This window comes from Argentina anserina, chromosome 1, assembly GCF_933775445.1.
Source record: "Argentina anserina chromosome 1, drPotAnse1.1, whole genome shotgun sequence".
Lineage (NCBI taxonomy): Eukaryota > Viridiplantae > Streptophyta > Magnoliopsida > Rosales > Rosaceae > Argentina > Argentina anserina.
In genome coordinates this window covers 6,172,966-6,190,435 of record NC_065872.1, presented here as the reverse complement: position 1 = coordinate 6,190,435, position 17,470 = coordinate 6,172,966, and the positions used below count along the sequence as shown (strand labels likewise).

The 17,470-nt window shown below is 35.1% G+C and overlaps 1 protein-coding gene across 1 annotated transcript; it reads right to left on the bottom strand.

The window, feature by feature from the left end:
• Positions 1–9,646: 9,646 nt before the first annotated feature.
• LOC126800015 (probable methyltransferase TCM_000336) lies at positions 9,647–11,138 on the bottom strand. Its single transcript, XM_050527295.1, has 4 exons — positions 11,040–11,138; positions 10,555–10,959; positions 10,200–10,472; positions 9,647–10,070 (listed from the first exon to the last, which is right to left on the bottom strand). The coding sequence occupies exons 1-4, from the start codon at positions 11,112–11,114 to the stop codon at positions 9,735–9,737; spliced, it is 1,089 nt and encodes a 362-aa protein (XP_050383252.1). The 5' UTR covers positions 11,115–11,138; the 3' UTR covers positions 9,647–9,734.
• Positions 11,139–17,470: the final 6,332 nt, after the last annotated feature.

Below are 17,470 nucleotides of genomic sequence, written 5' to 3'. Positions count from 1 at the left end.
GATAGCTAACTATTAGATCGTGCCTTGCTCTATAGGCTCTTCCCAAACTCTATTCCTCTGAGCTAGCTACCAATGCGGCACGTAATATATATTCTGAAGACTTCAAAACAATTATGGTTTGATAAATGGTACTAAATCTCATCTTGATGACAAATTTGATCGACTCTTGTCCATAAACAATCATTTTCAGAAAAAAAAAAAAGATCGGAAGTTCCACATTTTCTTCTAGCTAGTAATTAAGGGAATTGAAAACAACAAGCTTTGGGCATTGTACATCGACATATAGAACATAAAGTCACTAAATTAGGCATTGTCCCACATAACCCTCTACCTTGTCCTTGTCAAGTAATACAAATGTTTTGATGGATAATAAACACTTCGAATAAACACCAATCATTAGATCATCAGGTAATTATATGGAATTATCGCCTTCCACATTTGTACTTTAACCTCCCGTGTAATCTCTGAAACAAAAGGCCACTTTTACATATATATTCCTATCAAAATAATGTATATGATTAAAGCTATATGTATTAATCTATTATATCTCTCACGAATGCGAGTAAAACGTCATGATGGGCATAGAGAGGCCATGATCTGCACATTTTCCCCTCGTGGTCCTCCAAGAATTAGAATCATGCATACATATATACGACGTTGAAAAAATCGATCACTGACTCACTGTGCTTCTGTACCACAGAACAACGCCTTAATCTGTCTTGAAAATCACTTAACTAGTTTGCATAGTTACTTTCCTTTATTGTACTTTAACTTGGAAAGTAAATTGAGCTCATCTATATTCTCCGAAACACTTCAACAGTTCGAATCATTCATGAAACCACAGTCAGATAAAGCAGATAATCATTAATTAATATGCATAAGAACAATTTAGGTATAAACATGGATACTTTAACTTCCCCAGCCCAACAAAATCTAATTGATCTGAAAAAATATATGCTATATGTCTCTGAAATACAATAACTTATGTCATCGATCACACTGTACCAACCATTATATAAGGCATCAATTCTCTTATGTCATCAATGAGCACCATCAATTTCTGGATAATTTTATGTCTTTTCCTGGTCTAGATTAAAACTGCTGCTTCATCGCTTCATCAGCAATATGCCTTTTCCATTGAATCAGATTCTTGAATATAACTAGAATATCACATGATATATGGATATGTACTAAAAAATGGTTCTTATGATATCACCAACTTAGAGTTTCAAACAATCAGATGTACAAGCTTTCCAGTTCAGTGTTATCTGAAAATATGTGATGTTAAATGTGAGCCATCATTGCAGATTTGCAGACTATTCCACAGGGCAGACGCCAAATTTAATATCTGATATATAATCGTGTCTCTGCTCATGGAAGCAAAATTAGGTCTTTGAGGCATGAAATTGTATAAATGGATTGTTATTGGTGACAAGTTTGCCCCACGAAAGATCTTTTGGACTGATCAAGAGCTAAGAAATTCTAACTTCATCACCAGAACACCATCATATCGATCCACAAATGATTCTCGACTGAGAGCCAAGAAATCCTATGTCATCATGCAGAACACTATCATATATATAGAGTTCACAGATAATGATGCTCACCATCGATCTTCCTGTGGAGAGCTTGGGGCTTTGGAAAATGTTGTTGAATCTAACACTTCGCAGTTCTCAAGGCAACTTGTGATGACTTGACAACATATATCAATGACTGATACCGAACTGGTACCCAAAGTATAATTCAAACAAAGAAACAATACATTTTTAGTCCCTTAAATGATTTCAAATTGTATATGCTACATGTCTAGCAGATTGTATAGCTCAAGACCTGAAGTACCATTAGAAGGGGTCCCTGAGGGCCTGAGGCAACAATAGTGCGAAAGAACTCAGATAAGATACTTAATTGTGAAGCTAGCCAGCGCTAGCTAGCAGTAAGCAAGTGTGGATAATTAAGATAGTTGGTTCGTGCGTCGTACGTACTAGTAGTAAGAGTTGTTAGTTTTAAATTTATCTTCTACTAGCCTCCGTATATGGTATATGCAGTTTTTTTTCTAACAAAAATCATTTAAAAAAAAAACTAATAGAGTAGTGTGTAGTTATGTTTCTCATATTTTTATCATTTTTTTTCAAATTACAATTATATCATTCAAACCATAATCAAATAGATTTTGGAGTTTAATACTATGGAGTCTGGGCAGTGGCGGAGTCACATGCAGGCCCACCCGAGTTCAGACCCACCCCAGCATTTATGCAATTCCTATATAATGTGTTATTTATCAAAGTATAGTAAATATATAGTATAGTTATTTAAACTAGACCCCCTTAAGAGTATTTATACGATTAATATTACCTCAATATCTTACAAATGAGTCAAATCTCATCTCTTCTTACGTGACTATCATCAAATCTCTATATTTATGTTTTATCTTAAACTGATTTTTAGATTTTTTAGCACTATTGAATAAAAAATATAAATTAGTATAATATTAGGTATCTTTATTTTTCAACTTATGATTGATGTTTCGAAACTTAGAGCATCTCCAACAACTCTGGCATTTTAGAGAAAAATATAAATTTTATAGAATATTGGGTATTTTCCACTCCAACAGATTGTGCATCTCATTCTCCAAAATATAAAAATGGATGAGAGAATGAAAAATTCTCCAAATTTGCAGCAATCTGCAAATGTTTGCACAAGTAAAAGCATTAAATGCTACACTTTCTCTAATAAATCAAGTTTTAATAACCACCGATCAAAACAATAAAAAATTTAAATAATTTATTTCAAAATAGAAAAGTAAATATATAAAATAATTTATGGTTATAAAAACAAGATTATATAATATTTTATTCACTTGTAATAAATGCAGAAATATGCAAAATAGAGAATCTGTTAGAGTTTGAGCATAAATTTTTGGAGAAATTACTTATTGGTACTAGACCACATTTAAATTAACTAAAAACTCATTTTTCATATTTCATATACAAATTAGGACGTGTCCAAACTTAAAGAATAAGTAGAACAAAATTTTTTAATTAATTAATGTAAAAATATCTAAAATACCCTTATTTTCGTGAAAATTATCAAATGACACTCATAGATATAACAAATTTCTCTCTTCTCATTTTTTAGTTATTTTTTTCCGGCAAATTTAAATTTTCCGGCCAAACCACCGGCAATTTGGAGGTGAGCCAATATATAAAGTTATTCCTTATGTCATGCATTTTCATTTAAGGACCATATTGCATATGTTTTGAGAAATTTTGAAATTTTGAGTTTTACTCACCAAAAATCACAGTAGCAGTTAGTTTATCAGTCGACAGTATCAGCTAGATTTATAGTTGACAGTAACAGATACCTTCCAAGTCGACAATAGCAATTAGATTTATAGTTGACAGTAGCATGTACCTTCCAAGTCGACAATATCAGATGTCTTTCAAGTCGATAGTAGCAGCTGATTTTTAATTCGACAGTAGCAGTTAATTTTTATAGTCGACAGTTGCATTTAATTTTTATAATCAACAGTAGCAGATAACCTATTCATTGATGTTAGCAAACAATATGGATCAAAGAGGGGTAAAAAAGTAAAATATTATATAACATGTGACAACTTGCCATCATTTAGTTATTATTTGTAAATTTTGGTCTTTATTTGCTCTATCAAATTAAGTAATGAGTTATTTGTAAACTAAATTGTTGTCTGGTACTTTTGAGTTATTTGCTTTTATTTTGAGATTTTGGCATTTGTTTCTCTATTTTGGAGAAATTTTGCCAAAACTGTTGGAGATGCTCTTAATATAACACTTCCAAATATCAAATCTTGACTCCGTCACTAACTATGTAATTTGAGTAGTTTAAAATTTTAATCAGTCAACCTATTAACTCTATTTCTTGCTTTAATAAAAGAAATTATCCTTCTCAATTGTTGTTCAAAATAAAGATGAATATGGGCTCTGTCTGTGCCTCTGTGGTGCGGTGTAGCATCACTTGCATGCATGGTATACGCTCGAAGTCTCGAACTAAGAGTGATCGTATGAAACAACTTTGAAACAATGTAATGTTCGTGATGACTAGCAAGACATATGGCGTTAAAATTTAGATTTGCTTGAATTGTAGCTTTGGATGATATGGACTTAAAAATACCTAATTAAATATAATTAGGTACTACAATATCGATGCTACCTTCACTGATACGTGCACGGTGCATCTCTTGTATTGATCAACTTAAAAAAGTACCTAACCCAAAATATATCATCTTTAACCAAAAATATCATCTGTCACGATTTTGATTTCATGAAAGTGGGATAGGGGGATATGACAAAACATACAGCCATACGGGTAGTAAAAGGAACATCTCATTATAAGTTAGAAAAGCTTGGATAATATATCAGACTGCAATTGCTGATCATATGAATACAATAATCGACAGAAATATCCATCGCATTGACAATGATAGTGTTTATTTATCGATCCTTATTCACGTTTTCTTAGATTCATCAGCAGCTAAAACTTTTCAATTAAAAAAAAATTGTAGCAGCTTGATGGGCTTTTATCTGATAAGCTACGCATTAATGGTCTTTTAGGGCTTTCTCTCATTCGTATCCCTAGTCCCCTTCGGCAAAGTCCGACGATATAAAATTCAAACCTAACTCTAATTACGAAACCATGCAAAGCAAGGGAACTTTAAGGAACCAGCGACAATATTCTCACACATTCATAATATGGCGATGAATCTTCCTTGGCTATATGTTTGTCAAATACAAGCCCATCTGGCGAGACAGAGCTACGGCTGAAATCCAACGCTCTGAAATACTGCCTAGGAGGCTAGGACGTTACCGGCGGAGTCATTGATGAGGTTCCGGCAATCCGGCGGGTATGCAAATCATGGGCTTCTCTAATCCGTGAACCTTCCTTTGTTAAAGCACACCTCCGTCACTAGGGCTCGTCAACAGACAGGGCAGAGCGGGCCAACCCCGGCTTATTCATGGTAGACTTGGAGAGAGCCAAGCCGGGCTTTATTATTTTTTTTTTAAATAGCAGGTCGGGCCAGGCTTTTACAAAAAGTCTTGGATCCATGCCGCTTGTATACAACGGGCCTTAGGGGGCTTTTACGGGTTGGGCTGAATAGCCCACAGTGAATCCGGGCGGGTCGGGTTTTGTTTGGCATAAATGCCAATTTGCACCATAAACTTGGCTGAAATTGTCAATTTACACCCCGAACTTGCATTTGAGTCAATTTACCTTCTAAACTTAGTAAAAATTGCCGATTTACACCCCGAACTTGTATTTGAGTCAATTTACCTCCTAAACTTGGTAAAAATTACCGATTTGCACCCTATCCGTTAAATTTAACTGTTTATATCCAATTTTGCGTCACATGTCATGCATTTAAGGGGTAGTATTGTCATTATATATTTATTCATATTGAATAATAAAATAAATTAATAAAATTACTTAAGAAGAACACTTGCTACAATGTTTATTTTTTCGAAACATGTTATTAATTTATATATTTATTATTTTATGTGATATGGTATGTTAAAATATATTAGAAAAAATATAAATAAATAAATACATTAAAAATTAAAAATAAATGTGTGTTCCGAGAGAATTACTATTCTACCATTATGTGTGTCTTAGCCTGTCTTAGCCTTATTAGGTTTTCTATTAGAGATAGATTCGCATCTCTGTAATAGATTAGGACTCCGAATCCTACGGGATTGTGGTTATGTAATGCATATATATTGGCCTCATTATCAATCAATAAACGGCTACGTTCTGTTCTATTACGTAGTTATTATTCTCGTTTTATTCATCCTCCAACAATGTGTACATATAAAAATATATTTATACACAACACACTATATTTGAATGGGTGGGTATATTGAATATATAATTCAAAGTAGGGTTAAGTAGGTAAAAAAAAAGATGTAAATAAATAATTTGATTAACAAAATAATCCTCATTTTAAAGAATATTTTTATTTGTTTTTAAGAAAAATATAAATATATAATGACAATACTACCCCTTAAATGCATGACATGTGACGCAAAATTGGATAGAAACAGTTAAATTTAACGGATGGGGTGCAAATCGGCAATTGTTACCAAGTTTAGGAGGTAAATTGACTCAAATACAAGTTCGGGGTGTAAATCAGCAATTTTTACCAAGTTTAGGAGGTAAATTGACTCAAATGCAAGTTCGGGGTGTAAATTGACAATTTCAGCCATGTTTGGGGTGCAAATCGGCATTTATGCCGGTTTTGTTTATAAATACATTTATGATCATACTAATATTTTTTTTGGGTTTGTAACCCGACAAGTCCGGGAAGCTCATCCCCACGCCTAAATGAGTTCATTAACCAAACCATCTTTAATCGATATATTAGAATCTATCTTATTGCATATATTTCATATATATATATAACATTATATCATGTGCTTAATTTCTTTCTATATATATATATATATTTTGTGTACTTAATTGGCATCGCACACAAGATCATCATCTTTTTGAGAAAAATGGACTGTAATCAATAATGACTACTACAAATATGTATGTATTCCAAATATACATCAGTTACAATAGTCGTCACTACTTTGAAATTTATATTCTTGCATTTTCTTTTAAAAGAGTAAAATTACCGGAAATTTACTTAATTAATATAGATATATACTAATATTTAATATAGCAGTATTATTTGTATATATAAATATTTATTATTCAACATATTAGCATAATTTATAATGATATTATTTGTATATAACTATATATCATATATTTGCGGACTTCACGGGTCGGGTTTTCGGCGGGCCGGGTTTCCACCCCTAAACCAAGCCTGGCCCTCTACCCACCGGGCCGGGCATGTAAAGGACTTTTACACGGGCTGGGTTTTAGGCCCATCGGGCTTGCGGCCTCCATCGGCTCACTTGATCAAAGGCTTAATGATGAGGCATATCCGTCACTTCCCGCTTTGCTAAGATCACACTCATCATAACCTCTTTCTCATCGCATCCAAGTTACTGAAGTCACGTCGGCGCGCACCTTTTCTCCCTTCAAATTGATAGAGCATTAATTAAAGCGTCTATAATAAACCCTGTAAAACATCATCGTTAGTATAGAATAAGTAGAGATCGTTCTTTCTGGAGAATTGAATTGAACTCTAAACTTTTAGTGTTAACAAATAATGGGGGGTTTGAAATGGATTATTAACTACTAAAATGAAACCTAAATTACTATTTACATGATCGACTTCTCTTTAACAAATTTAAATCAAATTTACCATTACACCACATAATTACAAGTTCGAACCTATCATGCATTCTAATTCGACCAATTACATATTTTTTAGACACCAATACAATTAGAGCCTTAGGGGATCATCTAATCATGCAAGATTTCATTTAACATTTAGATTGACTTAGGGCCTAATCTAAATTTGCATGCAATCAAATTCAATAACACTTAAAGTAGAAATCAAACAAGATTACATTTAAGCACCAAATTTTTGTTGGAGACATGTTTCATGTGTAGCGTCACCCACTATGGTTTCACATGCAAATTTCCAAAATTTTTACCACTTTTAATCAACACAAACCGAACCTACTTAGGGCATGATTCGATTTGTGTCAATATGGTTGATGAATCTAGCACTCAAACACAATCTTAGGGACTGCATCCAAGCACTAAATTCATATGCACATATCTGAAAAATTATCTGAAAGTATGAGAAAGATGATTAGAACACAACAATAGAAATAAAAATTTCAATAATTATAAGAACATAGATTCAGCATAGTCTCAAAAACATATCAAATACAATCTGAAAATTCTAAAACAAATACAAAACCAATATTTCCACATAAACAACAACTTACAATCTTCATAGACAAAGAATTATAGATTAACACAAATAGACGAAGCCATGGAGATGAGTTGCGAATATCACACGTTATAGGAACGTTAGAGGTATGACTGCAATAAGTGAAACTCGGTGGAGATGATGATGGTTTTGGGGTGGACGACTTGGCTAATTTGTGAGAGAAGTTTATGGTGGTGTTTTGGTAGAGTTTTGGCTCTTGTATGCTAATGAGAAGTGAAATTATTTGAGAGGTGAATCCATGTATATATAGAGGAAAAAGAGAGGGTATGCTTGGTTTGCACTAGCTTCTTTCTTCCTATTATAATGCAATGCTTTAATCACTCAAATCATGTCATGTTTTATTACATAAATCATGCCATGTTTTATTTATTTAATGATCATATTCTAACTTTTATGTTGCATATGCATGGCTCCATCTCTCTTCTTTTCACTTAATTAATCTTCACATTTATTTATTCTTTATTCCCATGGCAAGGACTCAATCTCTTAATTATCTCCACTTTTTTATCTCTTTTATTTAATTGTTGCATGACTTGTTGATGATATGACTCCATGTGCATGAATTCTCCTTGTTTTCCTCTAGTATTATCTCTTAAATCCAATCTGAAAATAAGAAAATAAAATCATAAGTAAGAGATAATTAGTTTCGAAACCTAACAAGGATTCCTAGTGCAAGAAGGACTCTCAAAATATCGCCAATGCGATCAAAAGGTAGAAATATGAAGACTCCTTATCCAACTAGGTTTCCTAGGGATTCATAGTCAAAGTATGACTCTAGACCAATTATGCGTTTTTAACTCATGTAAGCACAAAAATGCATCAAATACCGCCTACGACTCTTACTACGACTCAATGACTCAATAGTATAACAATAAGGGCTAGTAAAGTACAAATGGAAGTAAAAACATGTTAAGAACGTCACACAAAATGCTCATATCACAAATCAATCGTAAATGGCAGCTGACGGTGACGGTACCAACCCACGTCCTAACCCTTCCGGGCTTCCGGCATCTTCCTTTTCGTTTCTCCTCGGTATACATGCATATGTTTGATCATCTTGTCCGAACCACGCTCGCAGTCCCAGCATGTTCATCACATATATAGTTAATAATCAATGCACAAGAGAGGTAATGACCTTTCCCCATGCTCCCGAAGGTGAGCAAGTTGTCCACTGACTTCAGTGACTTGGGTTTAGTGAACTTTAAAACGAGTATACGGTTTTCCGAGTGCACGAAAGTACGAAACAATTATGAAGTTAAAGTTCAAGAATCAAGATTTTCACTCTAGGTACAAGTTCTTGGAGGGATTTAGACTTGGATATATATCATCTCTCTTTCAATCTAAGATCTACGGATTTTTCTAGGAAAAGCGTTTGGCTCCGGGGAGGCATACATTGGTTGCATAGGGATGAAAAGCTGTCGGGGAGGCACACATTCGCATCCATTGTTGACAACAATTGATAAATGAAATTCATATTAAATGCAACCAATTGATGATATACTCTACTCTAAGTTCTTGGACAATGTCAAAGCAATAGATGTAGTAGTTAACTAGTTATCGAATGTAGCTCCCAGGATATTGCATATTTGTAAGATTTTTACTCAATTAGTGGAGAAAGGTGAAGATATCCAAAAGTCATTTTGAAGCCGTGGCCTGATTGGAAGTCACAAAATTTGTGAGACCTTTAGATACGTTTTTCTTTCCTGTTTGACAAGCTGATGTAATAATATATAATTGAAGCCGCTAGGTTAAAAATGATGCTGCAAACAAGAAGCTTTCCTGGATTTAATTAGAATGATGGAAGAGCAAAATGACAATCATGAGGCATTGCTATAAGTCAATGCTACCATTATAGTTTTCTAAGTACAATCCCAAACGTAGTAGGCTTAATGTCTTCTTTAGCAATTTCTTCTCCTACCAATCTCCTATAGTTCTCAAACAAATTGTCCAAGATTTCTTCTCCAAAATGTTGGCTAATCATGGATTCTTGAATAGCCCTTACAGTCATTGCAACACTTGTTGCATAGCTCTGATTGTCCTTGTGATGATCCCTCTCTAATTCAAACATCTCGAACCTGTCCAATTCAAAAGAACCCTCTTTCCTCACTTCATCTTCTACTTCATCTCTGGATGGAGCATAGAAATGCACATCATATGAATCAAGCTTTTCCTCGTCAACTTCTCCCTAACAAGCACAAAACCAATTAAAAGCACGCTCTTATTCATAAATAGGCAGAGTGCTACAGAACCGAGCCAACTCAACGTGAGTGAAATATTCTAAATCTACTTTTGTTTTTAGTCATAATAATAGTACCTTGGACACCAAAATGGCAATACATCGATATAGAAGCTCCCAGAAGAAAGAGTTGCCTCTGTCCACATGATCTGGACCCCTTCTACCCAACAAGATCAGCACCATTCTTCCTCCTGAAATCACCTCATCAGACCTTGACTGAAGAAACAAGGTGAAGTCCTCCTGAAATTGCTTCAAGTATGCATCAGCCACTACAAGAGGGCTTGATTCAGAAATGTATACACTGCCTTTGTTTATGGACTTCCCTTGCTCCGAGTAGATAGCTGGAGGAACCTGCACGACAATATAGCCCAGTAACCCACTAGCACGGTCAAACTGTAAATTAAATGGTAGTAAATAATCATTTTTTCCTCACCCTAGACAGCCAGTGTAAACTGTATGATGAATAAACAAAGTGCAAGGATTTGTTGGGGAAAAGCCTCCCATAAAATGAGCCAGGATAACCTCCTATGTAAATGGAAGGAGAGCCTCTGTTTACTTCTTTGTTGAAGTCCCTTGAGAACTCTGGCAAGGACTTAAAGATTGAGTTGAAGTCATTGGTGGGAAGATCATTAAGGTACACTCTGATTTCTGGTTCTGTGTGGAAGGCTTTTCTACTTGTTCCTTGGACTACTTCAATGATTTCTTTCATGATTGACAAGGTGTTGGGTCCTGACGAGCAACCCAGATCAGCTATGCCTAGGCTTTGTGGAGCTGTAGTAAGGTAAAGTTCTTGGACTGCTTCTAAGGTCATGTCCTTCACCATATCAGAAGCCTTCTTCTATAACACAGGAAATGAACACAATCAGGAGAGAGAGAGAGAGAGAGAGAGAGAGAGAGAGAGAGAGAGAGAGAGAGTACTTGTAAAGAAGAGTTTCTTGCATAGCTACTGTGGCCAATGCCTCCAGTCATGTGAAAGACTTGCTGAACATCCATGGTGGTCTGGACTCTGGAGCTTGCTTGGTTCTCTGCTGCTTTAATAAACGTGGGTGGTGTTTTAATGGTATATAAAGGCAAGTTTGAATGGTATGAAACTTTACCGTAGGTCTCCCAGAATGGTTTTATTAATGCATATATTTTTTATCATGGTTATTCAAAGTGCATATAATTCAAGTGCCATCATGAAAGGCACAATCTAGGCTTGGGAATATAGATGGTCCTAATCAGTCTAATCAAATGTGGAGCATCATAGCATTGCAATAACTTACATGAATTTGAGAGGAATTACTGTTTGGCTAATTAAGCTTCGTCTTAGTGAAACAAGCATTAAAAGTTAAGATAATAAAAACTAATTAGCCTCCTAATTCTGAACTACTGGGAAATTAGTGGCAAATTTGAGTGCTGTAAGCCATTCATAATCTATTAATAATCCATCATTGTATGCGTTTTGCCATATCTAGGGCTCTGCATGCTCTCGAAACTACAAGCTAAACACCATTCTCACCCTTAACATTTTAGTATCATGATGAACAATCTAACAAAGCGCAATCAACCCTAAATTGTTAACATGCATACTCCACAACTTAAGCAAAGCACTTCATGATACACCATTAAGGCATTAAGCACATATATATATATACAAAATTTATCGGTCCGTAAGGTGCGGATTCGGCGATTCCGGCAACCGGCGACGCGCAACGACGACACCGACTAGCACATCTACACTTCCCTCTTCCCGGTGCTCAAGTATGTGCTGGCCGGAAGGCCAACGGTGGCCGAAATCTCCGCACGGTGCCCCAGAAATTTGAAATTTCGAAATTCCGGCTGGCCCACGCCAGCATTGCAGCTCCGGCCGGCACATGCATGAGCGCCGGGAGGAGGGGAGTGCCGCTGTGCTGGTCAGCGTCGTCGTTGCGCGTTACCAGTGGCTGTAATCGTCAAATCTGCACCGTGCGTGACTCTGCAGCCGAGAAACCATATATATATATATATATACACATATCACTTCATACAGTCGAGGTACAGCAATTGGTAATAGCACTCCTTCACATATACAACCTCGACCAGAACCAACCTCGAATCATATAGCTAGGTTGCAATCATGCTAAAACAGATACTATTACGGAATCAAAGTATAAAATACAAACGGTTATAAAGATCTGTTATAAAACTAAACAGTAGGTTGATTAGATGCTCAACTGAAAAGTAGGAGTATATATTGCATATCTGGACCAATGGACTCTCTGGTTTCTAAGTTGAAGTCTGTACGTGATACAGATATATCGCTCGTGCTTCCAGTGCATATCATGATAATGCCAGCTTGAAGGTATTGTGCTCCATCAGTGCTTTGCCAACTTTTCTGCTTTTTCTCCATAACTCCATTGTTCAGGGGAGCAGCATTGCAAAGCAAGTTTTTCAAAGTTAGACGTACTACTCGATCAATCACCAAGCAAAGTGAAAGTGGTTGCGTCATATCAGACCTTTGAAATTTGATGAGATCCTTTTGATAGTATTACAAAGATCACGCATGCTGGACACATGTCGACTGAGGGGCTATAATTGGTAATGCATACGGCTATGAGTACGATCAGGCGTGCATGGAAGTTACCATTTTTGTTATGCATGCGTGAATTATAAGAGGCACAAGATAGTCCTTGTAGCTGATAGTACAGATTCACTAAGCAATTATCGATCACTATAACAAATCGTTAACCCTAACATATGTATATATATGGCCTAGAATTAGTAGATAATTAGATTTTTCTATATCCAACTTACATTTCATATTACGAATATATCCAACCGTTGGATTAAGTTGTATATAAATTGATCGCGTTTCAGATAGAAAGAGTCAGTAAATAGATGAATTATTAACTTTTCAGATTATAATTTAGTGAATCGGATACGTGCCATGCAATACGACAGATACTACGTACATCTCCTTTGCAGCAACGAGTGTTGGGAGTTTTTTTTCAACTACAAACTCCATATATTTGATGAAAGTACAGTGGCTTTACAAATCACACAGACGTTTTTTTTTTGGCATAAATGCCGATTTGCACCCTAAATTTAGCTGAAATTGTCAATTTACACCCCGAACTTGCATTTGAGTCAATTTACTTCCTAAACTTAGTAAAAATTGCCGATTTATACCCCAAACTTGTATTTGAGTCAAGTTACCTCCTAAACTTGGTAAAAATTGCATTTGCACCCCATCCGTTAAATTTAACTGTTTTTATCCAATTTTGCATCACATGTCATGCATTTAAGGGGTAGTATTGTCATTATATATTTATTCATATTGAATAATGAAATAAATTAATAAAATTACTTAAGAGGAACACTTGCTACAATGTTTGTTTTTTCGAAACATGTTATTGATTTATATATTTATTATTTTATGTGATATTGTATGTTAAAAGATATTAGAAAAAATATGAATAAATAAATACATTGAAAATTAAAAATAAATGTGTGTTCCGAGAGAATTACTATTCTACCATTGTCTGTGTCTTAGCCTTATTAGGTTTCCTGTTAGAGATAGATCCGCATCTCTGTAATAGATTAGGACTCCGAATCCTACGGGATCGTGGTTATGTAATGCCTATATATTGGCCTCATTATCAATCAATAAACGGTTACGTTATGTTCTATTACTTCGTTATTATTCTCGTTTTGTTCATCCTCCAACAATGTGTACATATAAAAATATATTTATACACAACACACTATATTTGAATGGGTGGATATATTGAATATATAATTCAAAGTAGGGTTAAGTAGGTAGAAAAAAAGATGTAAATAAATAATTTGATTAACAAAATAATCCTCATTTTAAAGAATATTTTTATTTGTTTTTAAGAAAAATATAAATAGAAAATGACAACATTACCCCTCATGTGCATGACATGTGATGCAAAATTGGATAAAAACAGTTAAATTTAACGGATGTGGTGCAAATCGGCAATTTTTACCAAATTTAGGAGGTAAATTGACTCAAATACAAGTTCGGGGTGTAAATCGGCAATTTTTACCAAGTTTAGGAGGTAAATTGACTCAAATGCAAATTCAGGGTGCAAATTGACAATTTCAGCTAAATTTAGGGTGCAAATCGGCATTTATGCCTTTTTTTAAATCTCGCTTAGCATGATGTGCTATTAAAATTTCCAGAGGACTGAAACAATGGAATGCCGAATGCCTTCTACACTATAAAAAATCAAACACGTTTTATTTCCCACTAGTTGTTTTTAGTAGCTTCAGGTGTGCTGAAAACTGGTGTATGTAACCACCCAGGAGGTGGTGAGGGTGGAAAACTCTATCCTTGCTAACTACAAGGTCTGGGGTTCGAATTCTTGCCTGGGTCTGGGTGGCCAGCTGACGGTGGCTCTGGTTAGATAAGTGTGTTTGACATGTGGTGTTTGCTATAATGTCCCGTGGTGATGCAGAAATTAATCCGGCTTTGTTGGGATACTATGCGGGAGTTACCTAATCTAACAGCGGCTAACCCCCGTAAAAAAACCGCGTAAAACGTAAAAGCTGATGAGTTTAGGAATCAGTGTTCTTCTGGGCAAATCAAAACTCGACACGCTATGATGCACGGAATGATTCCATATTTTAGAGGCTAGGAAGACAAATGTCTAATGTCTTTTCAACGATGATTAGGTCGGCTACAAACTCCATTCGTTTTAATTACAATAATTAGTTTTCGTATTCGTTTTGTACTAGCTAATATTTCTGGAAAATGAGCAAGCTAGTGATCAACCCTATGTGTTATCCAATCACTCGCAAAGATATTCTCTTAGTTGGTCTTTTTTTGGGTCAATATTCTCTTAGTTGTTCACAGCTTCCTTTTGGAGGCTTTCCCATTGTCATTCTTACATGGAGACAAAGAGACTGATCATATCGATCTCTATAAAAAGGAACATTAATCGTATTCAAGAATAATCACGGGGTAAGTCCTAAGTGCTAACATATGAATAAGTCAAAAACTTGATAGGTCAGGGATCGAGATCATTTCCTAATGGAAATCTTCCTAATATTTCCTAATAAGTGAATCTCAACTGTTCGTTTTGTATCAATGGCTAAGAGACCGTTCTTGTTTTTTCTCCCTCAACTAAACATTGATAGAACCACTGTCTCTCATCTCATCCCCATTCCCCAACACTTCCACAGTTCCATCCCGAATCCCTCCATCCCTCTTAGTTCTGAGAAGTTTTAACTTGATCATCTTGGTGCCAAATTCCAGTCTTCTTACACTTATTTTCTTCTTGTTCAAAGTTCAATGACAAAAAAACACAAATAGATAGAACAAAAGGCATAAATAGAGGCAAAATTTGGTTGTTAATGAGGATCCATCACTCTAAAAAACTTTCAAGTGGTTTTGATTGTTGTAATCAAGTCCTGAAAACAAAGTAATATTTTGGGTCGCCGCAGAACGTCGGAGAGAGAGTTGGGGAGAGAGGAGAGAGAGTTGGGACTTAATGCTGATTATACCAGGAGAGAGAGAGAGAGAGAATAAAGGCAAAAATAAAAATAAAAGAAGGAGAAGTGATTTGTGCCATTGATATACAACGAACGGCTTGGATACACTTATTAGACAATATTAGAAAGATTTCCATTAGGAGAGGATCTCGGTCCATATGTCAGTATATCTATTTTCTTGAAAAAATTGAGAGATGAAATACTGATGACACGTTTACTTATCTGGAATGAAATTCATCTGGAATATAAATCGAAAAAATGAGAGATGAAATGGAATAATATTAGAGAAATAAGAATGAAACTAATTACGATTGTTATTGTTTACTTACGATAATGAATTGATTACCAAAATACCATTTAAGTTAATTTAAGTAAATGAAACTAATTTAAGTTAATTATTAAAATACCATTTTTCTAAATCGGATAAAACTCTAGGATATCGATTGGGCAATTTGGAAAATCATGAGGATATTTTCGGAAGCAAATTTTCATTTCCTCCCATTCTGACTTTGGTCTTGTAGTTTACAAATCCGGGTCTCTCCCAAAATGAATTATGTATTTAAAAGGTGGGCCCCACCACAAATCTTATTTCTCTACGCAAGTAAACACTGGAATATAATCGATTATGGGGGAATACAATTCCATTCATGTGAAGTAAACATGCCATCAAATGAGAATAAATGATGGGGCTGGTGATCGATATCGATGATTTTTATCATAGACTAGCTCTGTTAGTTACAGATCTATATTTAAACTTTTTTCATAAAAGATAAAATGAGGACATTGAACACCAAATTGCTTTGGTTGTCTATTGCGATTCATCCTTAATTATTTATTTTCCATAATTCATTAAACATATTCCTCAAATGTTTTCAAGTATTGTAGTGATCTAGGCTGCATGGAATCGGGTGCGGGTACGTGGAAGCGAAGCGTTTGGAAACGCGTAAGCGTTTTTTTTTCCAAAAATTAAGGAAGCGGGTGCGTTTTGGAAGCGTCAGAATAATATATATATATATATAATATTTTTATATTTTATTTTTTAATTATTTTATCTAGTATTAAAATAACTGGATAACTATTAATGACTTATTTTCTAACCCATGATTATCTTTAATTATAGCATTATTAAAGATTCATTTCAAAATTCAAACAAAAGAATGTACAACATAGTGTGAAGGTGTTGGACACGTGCAAGTCAAAGAGACATCACTTAGATGAAATTAATAATAAAAAAAGGTTCGTCTTCCCTCTGTCTCTCTTTCTCATATGGATTTGTTTTCATATCTCTCCACAACTCTCTGTCTTCTCTCTATATCTCTCTCATCTAGATTTTCCTGATATCTCTCCCCCTTATTTCTAACACATATTAGATTGATTGATGATGATCATCTTTAACCGCTTAACGGAATAAATAAGAAGATGAGACGACAAGAAGAGTCTCAAGACATTGATTGATGAAATAGAGGTAGAGAAGGAATCACACTTCCAATTTGGAATCCAACGCTTCCGCCGCGCTTCCAAACCCACCTTTTTCGGAATCGCGCTTCCGTCGCGCTTCCGAGCGCTTCCGCTCCCGCTTCCGCTTCCGAAGCGGGAATCGGTCGTCCAACCAAACTTCCGTCCTATGTAGGTAGTGATCATATTTCTGGAATTATAATAACATTAACGTACTTGCATCATATCGCAGCATATAGTAAGGATCCAGCATACTGCTGATGTCATGACACGTACATAAGCTAAGTTGAATTGGATGACTTAATAGTCAAATTAGCCGCCAGTTTGATTTGATTGAATTTGTCTATATACGTGTGTGTGTGTGTGTTTGTGTATTCGTCAGCATGCATAATGTTCTCTTAAAAAGTAGTTCGTTA